The 13,028-nt window shown below is 37.2% G+C and overlaps 1 protein-coding gene across 1 annotated transcript; it reads left to right on the top strand.

Annotated features, from left to right (window-relative positions):
* The first annotated feature begins 1,303 nt into the window (after positions 1 to 1,303).
* On the top strand, positions 1,304 to 9,170 carry LOC131150589 (nitrate regulatory gene2 protein). The gene is made up of 4 exons (XM_058101407.1): positions 1,304 to 2,573; positions 3,594 to 3,769; positions 4,987 to 5,210; positions 8,249 to 9,170. Exons 1-4 carry the CDS (start codon positions 1,634 to 1,636, stop codon positions 9,048 to 9,050), a joined length of 2,142 nt encoding a protein of 713 aa, XP_057957390.1. The 5' UTR covers positions 1,304 to 1,633; the 3' UTR covers positions 9,051 to 9,170.
* Positions 9,171 to 13,028: the final 3,858 nt, after the last annotated feature.

Genomic DNA, 13,028 nt, shown 5'->3' with positions numbered 1-13,028 from the left:
TTAAGGTTTGAACGGAAATTTCAAGTAGTATGAGTTTCCTAAATTAAAAGACAAAGGAGTTGACCTAGTAGCATAATCTAAACATAAGGTGCTTCAATTTTCTACCCTAGTGTAAAGGTTGAGCTACAACAGTTTAAATCTATCATCTCATGATAGCTTGATGTTGGGAACTCAAAACTCCTTTTGCCCTAATGTATGTGGCGTCTGGGGTTAGTTACATGAATCCTTTTCTACCATTGTAGTAACTAGTTTATTTTTGTTGATTTAAGATTGTTAGGTTGTAACATTCGTCATTTTGTGTATATAGTTATTATTTTTTTTGAAAAAAAATAAATTTGGTAGACTTTTCTCTATCATTATTTTATTCCATATTTTGGTAGTTTGAAATGACAAAATTATTTATGCAAAGTTTGTTTACTAGATTATATCCTACATTAGTTCATGACAATATTTATTGAACGTTATCCACTATAAACTAAAATTGTACTTTCAGTACATAAAATATAATAAAATTACTTCTTTTTCAAGTTTTACAACACACATTGCGTTTGAACGTAATAAAAAGAATTAAAGTTGTTTAAATACTCTCGATATTTTTATGTCCTAAAAGAAAATGTTGAAAATCGTTTAAATCTCCAAATAATTTTTAATACAAAAAAATTTGAATTATTGAATGTTGCATGAAGAGTGACAAAAAATGTTATACCATTTAAAGTCTTTTGTTTTAAAAATGTTTAAGACGCATTAAACAGGGAAATAAAGTTATACCGACCTTTTTTTTTTTTTAATAATATTTTTAAATAAATAAAATTAAAAATAGAAAAAAAACTCTAATATCTTTACCAATTCTTGCATTTTAAATTCCAAACCACTAATATAAACGTTTGATTTTAAAAATGCAAAGAAAGAAGTGGCCATATCCCATCACCCCCCCTCCCCAAAAAAAGAGACAAGGGTACCCAATTATATAGCTCATGCGGGATTCCCAATAAAAAAAAAGGAGAGTAAATTTTATGTGTTCCTAAATTTCACCATTAAAGCAAGCCTAGTTAATGCTGTGTGTTTGTTTTGTTTGAAAAATATAAGGTTAAAAAAAGTTCTGTACCTTTCACAAAAAGCGCACTTGCCCGGCCCGCTGCGCCAAATAAAAGAAAAAGAGCAAAAAAAAAAAAAACAGGGGCCTTTTTAAACCGACAAACGACGTCGTCTTTTGCTCCCAAAATCTGAACGTTACTACTTTTAAAAATCTATAAATCAAAAGCAGCGAGTACGCATGAATTCCTTACTTTCGCGAGTTCTGAGTCCTAACGGCTCTCAGCTCTGCCCCTCCCCCCCCCCCCCCCCCGCACCTCTGTCTCTGCTTGTCAGCACCTCTTTTGATGCTCCCCTACCCAATGAGTTCCCCTACTCATTTGAGTTCTCCAATTTCTGCTTCAGTTAATCTCCCTCTCTCTCTCCAAAACCCTCATTTGCCCATCTGAGGCTCTCTCTCTCTCTCTCTGATACGCAATCCCTCGAGGCTTCAAGAGGGCGGTTTTGCGTGCTGCAGTCTCTTAATGTGAGAAAAAAAAAGAGAATTTAAGACCCAGCTTTTCAGATTCTTCAGAACGGTAGATTTTGTAAAAAGAGGCAAATGGGTTGTGCGCAATCGAGAATAGAGAATGAGGAAGCTGTGTCGCGTTGCAAGGAGCGGAGGAACTTCATGAAAGAAGCCGTTTCCGAGAGGAATGCATTCGCCGCCGGCCATTCTGGCTACGCCGTGGCTTTGAAGAACACCGGTGCGGCACTCAGTGACTACGGCCACGGCGAGGTTGAAGCGGCCGAGACCGACCACCGGCATCAACCCGACGAACACCATCATCCAATGGGTGGGCCTGTTTCCGACGCCGCCATGGACACCACCCTGCCTCCTCCGCCTCCACCGCCCAACTTCACGCCCAGCCCTATCCAGCGTTCCTCGAGCATGCCGGAGTTTCACCGGAAACCTGATCGCAAGAATCTGGAGCCAATTACCATGACTATTCCTGAAGATGAACCAACTGATGGAGATCGCGTTGGCGAATCTGGTAAAGATTTACAGGGGCCGACGAGGCGAAATGGGGTTGGGGAGATGACGCCCGAGGCGCCATTGCCGCCGCAGACGCCGCCAGGGTTGAAGGGCATGGCTTGGGATTACTTCTTCATGGTGGATAATATGCCGGGACCAGCTTCGGATGAAGGGGACGAGATTGACGGAGAGAATGATGAGAATGAGGGAGAAGAGTTCGACCAGAAGGAAAATGCGGGAGGTGGGGGTAATGATTTAGATGGAGAGATTGAGCCGAAAACGCCGGAGAGAGTGGTTGAGAAAGTGGAGGAGACGCCGGTGAAGAAGGGGAAGCAGATTGTTCATGCAAATACAGCTCCTTCAGAGTTTACAGTGCGGAATAATGCCGCTTCAAGTGTCAATTTATTGCGTATTTTGAGAGCCATTGACGATTTTTTTCTCAAGGCGTCAGAGAGTGCCCAAGAGGTTTCGAAGATGCTAGAGGCGACTCGCTTGCACTATCACTCCAATTTTGCAGATAATCGTGGTAATTGCTTTGAATTCTGATTTTTTGAAAATTTTTAGGGTGCTTAGCATTTGCTGATACTGAAAATTGAAACTCAAACAAGCATTGAACCGTGAAAATGTGTTTCTATGGTTTTGATGATAAACATGGGCTATAATGGTACTGAGCTAAGGGTGGTGCTGGTGGTATGGATGGCAATATGAGTTGCAGCAATTGTGGATGCAAAAAGGATCAAAATGTTTTTCAGTGGTGATGCTGGTTGTGTTGGTAGTCGAACCAACAAGGGTGGAGCCAGTTGAAGAGGAGATGAAGCTTGAATCTGCACTGAGTGAAGGTAGCTATTGTGTTGGGGCCTGTTGGTGCTACTTGTGGTGATGGTAGTTCTATTGCTGGTGGGTGTGATGGCGTGCTGTTGAAGTGATGCATTGGTGGTGATTGTAGTGGTGGCGGCGGTAACATCCATAGTAGGGGTTATGTGAATATGGTAATCCTTCCAGAGGTGATTTGTGTAAATGGGCAGGGTGGCAGATTATGGCTGTAGTGGTGGTGCATGATTTGCAGTGATGATGATCATCGTATGGTATAGCTAGAAGAAGAAAATAGTAAATTCATGTTTTGCAGCATTAAATGTTTGCTTTCAATAGGATGCTTCCAGTTTCTCCTGAAAACTGTGTTTTTGGATGTCCATTACCAAATGCCATTTCCATTTGTGGCTTATCCTGCTCTTTTGCCTAAAATTCCTTAAATTGAGATGTAGCTTAGTTGCTATACCAGTTAAAAAATTTAAGCTATCAATATTTTTGTGGTTTCTAGTTCAATAATGAATTAATAATGAGTGGTGACTACAAATGTCCTAAATACAAGGAGCATTAGATTGGTTCAATATATTTGTTTCTTACAAAATAAAATTGTCTGGACCTAGTTTGATGAACTTATGGCTCTTGTTTGTAACTCTGCTGTTCTTATGATGCGTCTTTTCATCATTTTTAAGGCATGCTCTTAGTTTTCTTCTTAATTACTTAGTGACTTGTATTATTGCAGGGCACATTGATCATTCTGCAAGGGTCATGCGTGTTATTACCTGGAATCGTTCACTCAGAGGTATGCCCAATGGTGAAGGTGGCAAGGATGATTTTGATTCAGAAGAATATGAGACTCATGCCACTGTCTTGGATAAGTTGTTAGCATGGGAGAAGAAGCTGTATGATGAAGTAAAGGTGTAGTATATCATTCCTTCTTTTTTTGTTTTGATAAAAAAGAATAGTATGTTATTAAAGAAGAGAGATATTCGAAAAGGGGAATAAGAGATCCTCCTATGAATTACCAACAACAACAAAAGGGAAAAAACAAGATAACAATGCCTGATAGTCCCAAAAACAATCTCCTTTAACAAATATGTTGTATCATTCCATTTGTTTTAGTCTGTTTGCCCTTCTTATTCACTCGTTGCCTTCTTTGTGCTTTTTATGATCATTATTCATGATAATGGCAGAGGCAGGATATATTCCTTGCACGGGCGAAGTATAAATCATAGATACAAAGATAAACTACTAAGTGAAATCTATTTTGGTCCCTATACTTGTAAATTTTAATTAATATAATTAAAGACTTGTACTTCCTGATTTCATGAAATTATAATTGTTATCCTAATTATGTCTAACAAAGTTGGTGAATTACGCATGCATAAAATGTTGAACTAGTCTTCACAGTGTATCACTATTAGTTGCTAGGAGCCTGATTTAAGAAAAGAAAAAGAAAAAAAACACACGCACACACACAAGACACACACACAAATTTTAGCGATGAAGTGATTTTGACTTGTCATTATGGTTTCAAGTTTTAAAGTGATGCATAGTTGGCATAAAATAATTTCAAAATTTATGTATACATTTTTTTTCATAATATATGGCATCCAGCTCACTTTCATGGCCTAACTAATCCAAAGGGTGGAGGGGCCTTCCTTAATTTACACCCCCTAATTCATAAACACTTGAAATTATTTTATATGAAACTTTAATTGAATAAAATTAATGAGTCTTTAATTGTACTAAATAAAAGTGTAGGGACTCTAAAGTAGAATTCAGTTAATAGTAGGACTAAATTACTATTTCTTTCTATAAATTGAAAGGTGAAATTAGGGAGGAAGGGAGCATTTTAATTTTACTATATAGAAAAGGGAGTTAAATTAAGGAGAAGATCAAAATTGATGTCTTAATATAATATTAAAAATAAAGAACAAACAAGGCTTGGAGGGTGACTGCCTCTAGCCCCCCAGGTTCGCCTTGTTCATGGTGGGTCTCTTTTTCTGTTATGGATTGTAGGTATTCATGCATCAATGGTGCATGTATGTTGATTGTAGTTAGAGTTGTTCTTGAAGCTCTCATAGATGTTAAGCTTCTAGTGTCCTACATTGATTATACTTTGCTTCCTGCAGGCAGGTGAGCTTATGAAGCTTGAGTACCGGCGAAAGATTGCTTTGCTGAACAAGCAGAAGAAGCGTGGTGCCAGTTCTGAATCGCTGGAGAAAACTAAAGCAGCTGTAAGTCACTTGCATACAAGATACATAGTTGACATGCAGTCCCTTGACTCTACAGCTTCAGAAGTAAATCATTTACGTGATGATCAGTTGTACCCAAAACTTGTTGCTCTTGTTGATGGGTAAGTTTCCATGCACTGAAAGTTTTATAAAATCAGAATATTGCTCTTGCTCCTTCCTGAACTCTTGATTTCCTTTGTTATAAATCTATCGATGAACGCATTTTACTTTTATCTTTGGTCCTCTTTTTGCTAATTCATGCAACATGAACCTCCTTTCTGCTGCTTTTATGTAGTAAAATCCACTTTTCTAGGTCTTTTGCTTAATCCATGGTTTTATTATTTTCTTTGAACCACTTAAATCTTTATGGACTAAGAAGTAGCATAAATGGTTCTGTTATTTACTTTCCATCACTGTTTTAAATTTTTTAGAGATGGACTCAAAAGTGGCCTAGATTAAGATTTGGCACTTCATGTTGGAACTCCTACTTTTATACAATGAATCAAATGGAAAAGGTACATGAACATTGCCTTCTTCTGAGTCAAGACTGTAGAACTGTGAGGTCAATTGTCATTTATGAAAATACTGCCTTGCTTCCGATGGGTCTTCGATGTTGAAACTATTCATTGCCAAGTGGCTATCTCTCTCTCTCCCTCTATGCCAAAAACGTTATGCTTATAAATTGATTTCCACTTTTTTCCAATTTCCATTGCTCATCAATAAATCTCTTCTTAGATTCCATTTTATTATTTTTCTGTCTATTGATTTTTCACTTCCATTTACCTGCGATTCAATCATATCATGATTTTTTAAGTGATTTGTTTTCCATGTTAAACCTTTTTTTTGGTAGTTGCTAAACCTTTTTTTTGGTAGTTGCCATGTTTTTCTTTTGTCATGTAGTGGCATCTTATCATGTTCTATTTTTAGCAGTCACAATCGTATTCATCCACTTCTTTAACAAACATGGTTGATGTTTGACGATAACATGCTTGTATTCCTTTTTAATTGTAAATAGGAGGCTCCTGTTCTTTTTTCTGCCATGTTTTGCTTTTTTCATGTAGTGGCCATCTTATCATGTTCTATTTTTAGCAGTCACAACCGTATTCATCCATTGCTACTAAAAACCATGGTTGATGTTTGATGATAACATGCTTGTATTCCTTTTTTCTTTAGTTGCTGTATTGTGCAGGGCAGCCTCTTAAACTTTGTTTAACATGCATTGCTTTTGTCCCACAAAATATGCATCCAATTGTCCTTTAGTCCCGGCTGTATTAGACAGTTTGTCCACTTCTTTCATGAAGCAAGTGTGGCCGATGTTTTTGATGATGACAAGCTTTGACCGTAAAACAGGATCTGAATTTTTCAATCTGGTCCACGTGGCACCTCCAACAGCCTTGGTTAAAATCGAAACCAGCCTTGTACCATCTTTGAGGGCATCTGTCTTATTTAACCTACCTTTACATGCCTATATTTTTGGATTGGTATTTGGCTTGGAAATTTAATTACATCATGCCCTTGTTATGTAGAAAGGAACATTGCCTAGATGGTACAATATTTCCTATTTTATTCTTTAGAGTGCATGTTTCTAGTCCATGTAATTGTGATGAGGTTCAAATTTTTAGTCATGTTTCTATCTGGCCTGAATTTGATTGCTAATGCTGAACACAACCAATTCAGCGTGGTAAATTGTCCTCTCATTGAAAAGTGATGTAATTTTCTAAACAGATGATCTTACGTGGCAACAGATAAGAGACTCCAAATGTGGAGCTCTAAGGCCTTGTTTGCTGTCCCTGTCCAAGACCCTTCATATGGCATGGTGTCATGGACTGAACACTGCACACCTTGTGAAAGGCCAAGCGGCACTAGCTAAAATACTCTTGCTTAACTCATTCATCTAAAGTATGCTGCGGTTAATTACGAGAACACATTCTCAACATGCAAGTAAGCAGAAGCAGCAAACAGTAATGTAAGCAAATGAGAATTACGCGGTAAACATTGAAGCAATGTAGTTCACTAACATCTTGGTAGACAACATGTGTGTTTAGTAAGGGAGGCGAGTAGACTGAAAATGTTTACAAATGCTCTCCTAAAGAGCTTTATATGTTATTTTAGCTCTGATACTAGGAAACTTCAAACCGATCGAGGAGTCATACTCCCACTTTACACTAAGGCATAAACATATTCATTAACAACATCTCTGTAGGCAACGTGTGTTAGTAAGGAAGGCAAGTAAGCTAAACATGTTTACAAATGCTAGTGAGTTTTGCAATGACTGATGAACATTCACCTCTTCTAAAGAGTTTTATGTGCTATTTTAGCTTTGACACTAAGAAACCAAGGGGTCATACTCCCACTTTACACTAAGGCATAAACATACTCAAAGCATAAAAAGTATACTACTATTTTTATGATGGTTACCCATTCCATGTATATAAGGCAAGCAGTCACAAGCAAACATAATACTCTAAACAAGCTTGGCTCATACTCCTACTTTACTCTTAAGGCATAAACATACTCAAAGCATAAAACTTGTACTAAATCTTTGTGATAGTTACCCATCCAATGTATACTACAAGGCAAGCAGTCACAAGCAAGCATAATACCCTAAACAAGCTTGGCTCATGACACATGGGAATGTTACACATGATCTTATGCTGCTATCATCCGATGAAAAAGAATGTTACACTAATACAAAGGCCTTTGCTTGGTGGTGTAGGACAGGGTACAGTGGGGTTTGGGCCTAGGTCTTGAATTCAGTACTTCTAGTCGAGTGTACCTAAAAAAGAAAGAATGTTGCACTCATCTTTTTCATGTTATGGTGATGGCTTTATAGTTGCCTTTGTAAAAGGTCACAGCTATAGCATGCAGATACATAATGAAAAAAAGGCATTGTTGTTGCATTACAATGTGTTTTCAAACTTCAATTCGTCACTCAAAACATACTGGTGCCGAGGATTATTTGCATCATGTGTGAAAGATTATTTCTAACTTTCTCGTATTGCACGCGAATATGTTAGTAGTGAAGCTGGATATGTTGACCTCTAGAACTCGATAACAAAAAGTTGAAACTATTTTTTGTGCACTTGATGTGTGCTTAATTATTTGCTAACCCTCGGATATGATTTATTATTGATCACTACTTTTCCATAACTGCATTTAGGATGGCCAAAATGTGGGAAAACATGTGCATGCATCATGATAGCCAGCTGAATGTTGCTTCAGAGCTTAAATCCCTGGAAATTTCTCATACTCCAAAGGAAACAAGCAAGCAGCACCATGTGCAGACCCTCCAGCTTTGGAAGGTCATCCAAGAATGGCATTTGCAATTTGAAAAGCTTGTCACCCATCAAAGACAATATATCCGAGCCCTTAACGGCTGGTTGAAGTTAAATCTCATCCCCATTGAAAGCAGCTTAAAAGAGAAAATCTCATCTCCACCAAAAATCCAGAATCCCCCAATCCAAATTCTCCTCCATTCATGGCATGACTATCTTGAAAAGTTGCCCGATGAGATTGCTAAAACAGCTATTTCCTCATTTGCTGCTGTGATAAAAACCATCATTGTTCACCAGGAGGAAGAGATGAAGCTAAAGGAGAAGTGTGAGGAAACCAGAAAGGAATTTTTACGCAAGAATCAGGCATTTGAGGAGTGGTATCAGAAGTACATGCACCGGAGAACCCCACCCGATGAAGCAGATCCCGAAAGAAGTGTAGATGCAAATCCCACAGATCCTGTTGCAGAGAGACAGTTTACGGTCAAGAGCTTGAAGAAGAAATTGGAAGAGGAAGTGGAAGATCATGCGAGACACTGTGTACAGGTGAGAGAAAAATCACTGGGAAGCCTCAAAACTCGTTTGCCGGAGATCTTCAGGGCTATGTCGGATTATGCCCATGCTTGTTCTGAAACTTACCAGAGATTGAGATCCATTTCGCAAAACACTAAGAGTGGTGCTCCTGCATGACACAATGTTTTTTGGTTCCATTCCGTTTATGTGAGCTTTATGCTAGTTACTGTAACCCAGAAAGAACATAGTTGTAATCTGTGTTTTAAGATAATTTAGCTACCATTTTTGCATTATAAATCTTTTTCATTGTATGGAAGAAAGTTGGCTATTATAGTCCTCGTTAGCTATGCACTCATTGCTGCTGAAAGGGAAGACCCTTATTAGAGCTTGGCAAGATGTCAGATGACGTTAGCGGAGAAGGGGAATGGATGACTTGCGGTCGTTTTTATTCTAAATGACTACAGAAGTGAATTCCATGAACTAGAACAGAAAAAAGTGGATAATTTATTCATTTATTTTTTTCTTTTTTGGAAGAAGTTAAGATTCAAATGGATCACGAACTGGCAGCCATTTTTATTCTAAATGATTGCAAGTTAAGTTCCATGAACTAAAAAGAAGAAAGAAAAAAAATTGGATAATTGATCATTATTTTTTCCCCTTTTTTGGGAAGAAGCTAAGAAGCAAATAATAATGTAAAAGGGGTACAATAAACAAGGCCAAACAACCATGAAAATACAATTTTTTTTAAAAAAAAAAATCATAGTTCATCTATATCTTTGCATTTGCATTTGTGTTTTTTTTTTTTTCAAGACAGAATTGTAGTGAAGGATGAAAGAAGTTACGATAAGAAGCAACTAAGTCGAAAGTAAATACGGAAGGTAGACGCAAAGAAAGTAGAGTTGGCCAATGTCACTGCATGTCTTCCAAAGAAAACATGCTCAAACACTGAAGAGATACCAAAAGACCATTCTACTACAAAGCATAATATTCGAAGTCACAACCCCTTTAAAGACTGGCTTTCCCTTCCATCCAGTTGCACAAAATAATAGCCAAAATAGAACATCGTCATAAAACTTTCCTCTTCTTTCTCTTACCAAAGTCGTCAAACATAGTAATATAAAAACAATCCAACATAGTAATATAAAAACAAACCAAAGACGTTGGGCATACCCAATTTTCATCAAACGTCCCAAATAAATTATCCAATGGATAATCCCCAAGAGAAGGGACAACGTAGACACAAATGAGAGCATGTTTGGCCTTGTTGGGTTTTTGCTTCTCAAGTACGATCATTAATATTGATTTTCTCAATAATGGCATACCAGGAAAATACCTTACTCTTTGAAGGAATTGTCGCTTTCCAAACTATAGAATGTATGGAGGCCAATGGAGCTAACATTAACATCATGGATGGATGAGAGAACAGATTTGCATGAGATTCCCTAGAAAAATCAAGATTCCCAACACATTTATCACTCCCCACGTGGACAAGAAAAGAATCAAGCATAATAGTGAAAAAACAAGCTTATTAGTTTCTACTTCATTGAGATTCCTCCCCAAGTCGTCCTCTTACAAAATGAGAAACACCCTCAATATAATACTCATGAAGACTAGACATATGAAATAAACAAGGAAAACTAATAGCTAAGGTGCGTTCTTCATCTTATTGTCCTTCTAGGAATGAATTCTCTCCTTATTATCCACTCAATGAAAGACCTATAATTTGAGACATAGATTTCTAGAGACTGGAGAAAGTGCATCATGTTCATTTTGTGAAAGAAAAAATTTACTACGAGTAAACCTTGTGCCAAATAGAGTTAGGTTCTAAAGGAAAATGTCATAACCACTTCCCTATCAAGGAGATATTTTTAGAGACCAAATTACAAAGACTTAAGCCTCCTAACCTTTTGGACCTACTCATAATATTCCACCCTACTAAATGATCTTTCTTTTGCCCTCCATCATTGATTGTGGGGAATCCCTAATTAACTTCTTTATTTTTAGGCCAACTCTTACTAAACTCTAAAAAGGGATAAGTAATAAATGAGAATAGAAGAGAGATAAGAATGAATAAGAATAGTGTAATCCCTTAAAGTGGAAGATGCTCATTTCCACCCATCTAACCTCTTAGCAATTCTCCAAAAAAAATTAGGCTCCAGATTGAATTAGTTGTACGATTATCCTTAAAGGAATTCCTAAATTGGTAATTGACCAGTTCAAAACACTGCAACCTACTAACCTAGCAAAGGGGCTTGGCCCCATGCCTAATCCCACCAGGCCACTTTTAAAGAAATTAAGTTTCAACCTTGATACCTTCCTAAACACCTGTAGAATAGTAAGCACAATAGATAAGTTGTTCCTATCCTCCAAAATAAAGTGAATGGTATCATCCACAAATTGAATGTGAGAAATGGTTAAGTCTACATTCCTCACCTTAATTTCATCCACCAAATCTATTTCAATCCCTCTATGAATCAATCTACTTAAAGAATCTATCACATAATAAAAGTAAGGGAGATATGGGGTTACCACGCCTCAAACCTACAGATGTTTGAAACGAAAACTTAGCCTCCTCGTCAACTAAGATAGAAAAATATCACAAAGGGGGAGGAGGGAACACCCATGGATCAACTACCTTCAAAACCTTTTCTATCCATCACTCTATCTAAGAAAACCCCAAACAACCTGATCATAAGCTTTCTTAAAGTCCAATTTCAAAACAAAGCCCCCCCTCTTTTGCTCTAATGACATCCTCAACCACCATATTAGCTGCCAATGCAACATTATGAATTTTTCTTTCACCAATAGAAGCACTTAGAATATGGGAGATGGCATCCACCAAAACAGTTCTATCTCTAGATAAGACCTTAGTTAAAACCTTATAAATACTTGTAACCAAACTAATATATCAAAGTCATTTAGCAGCACCATATTTTTTAAGACTTTAAAAAAGATCAACTTTAAAAGATTCCAACAATCCTTAAAAAAGGCCACCCACCCAGCCCTAAAGCTTTTTCTACATCCGTTTCAAACACAACACCTCAATCTCCTCCTTTTTAAAAGGCCTCTTAATCCAATCCACTTCGTCACTCAAGATAGGGCACCAATCCAACCCTTCGATGATAGATCTTCCTATATCCTCTACAAAAAAACAAGTTCCTTTAGAAGTCTATTATATGACTGGCAGTATGATTTGAATCTCTAGTTACTAAATCTTATCACCCTCTATTTTGGATATGTGGCTTATATTGAGTGGAACGCATGCATTGAGAAAGCATGGTGAAACAAAGAACAAGGAAGTTGTGTTGCCGGAAGAAACTGTCGACTGTTTGGTCGACGATATGATCGATGGTTCACTCTCGGGAGATAACTGTTGATAGTTTCCCTGAAACCGTCGATGATTTCAGTTTTCAGGATTCAACTCTTGGTATTAAATTGAAGCAAACCTTCGATGGTATTGTTCAGCACCAAACGCACATTTTGAATCGGGAAGATCAGTATTGTAGTAACCCAAAAAAAATATATTAATTATTAATGAATGAATTAATTAAACATTATTAAGGAAATTAATTAAATTAAGAAATCTAAGGGTTATGTTTTAAATGCTGGTTGTGGATACGAATATTTGGATGTTGTAGTGTTCGTTTTTGGGTTGTTATATAGAACTCTGGTATTTATTTGAGGTTATTTATTTATATTCCACTGCGCGCATGTTAATTATGATATCAAATACAGGTGATTGGAACACGTGGCACCTAGGCCCATTTGGCGGGTTTGGGGTGTCACATTGTGGTATCAGAGCATTAGGTTATAGGTTCTGTAGACTTTAGGATTGATTAATACCAGAGTATATGTACAAATAAGGATAAGGATAAGAATGGGTAGAATAGGATGTTGGTAGAAGATTTTGAGTTTTGTTTTGTAGCTTAGAGGCAGAAATCCCTTGATGGACTTCTGTGAGTTTCTGAATCCGGCCAATTTTAGAAAACCACGGTAAATTTTGTTGACGGTGATATTTCTGAGCAGAGAGGCTAGAACTCGGAATTAGAACTTGAGGGTTAGGTTGATTTGGGGATAAGCTTGTTGTTTGATGTTTTAATTGGGAATTTAAATGTTAAACTGATTCATTGTTCTATAACTGTACCTAATGTGATA

This window comes from Malania oleifera, chromosome 3, assembly GCF_029873635.1.
Source record: "Malania oleifera isolate guangnan ecotype guangnan chromosome 3, ASM2987363v1, whole genome shotgun sequence".
Taxonomy (NCBI): Eukaryota; Viridiplantae; Streptophyta; class Magnoliopsida; order Santalales; family Ximeniaceae; genus Malania; species Malania oleifera.
Note: the sequence above shows the minus strand (reverse complement) of the source record. Positions and strands in the feature narration are given on the sequence as shown.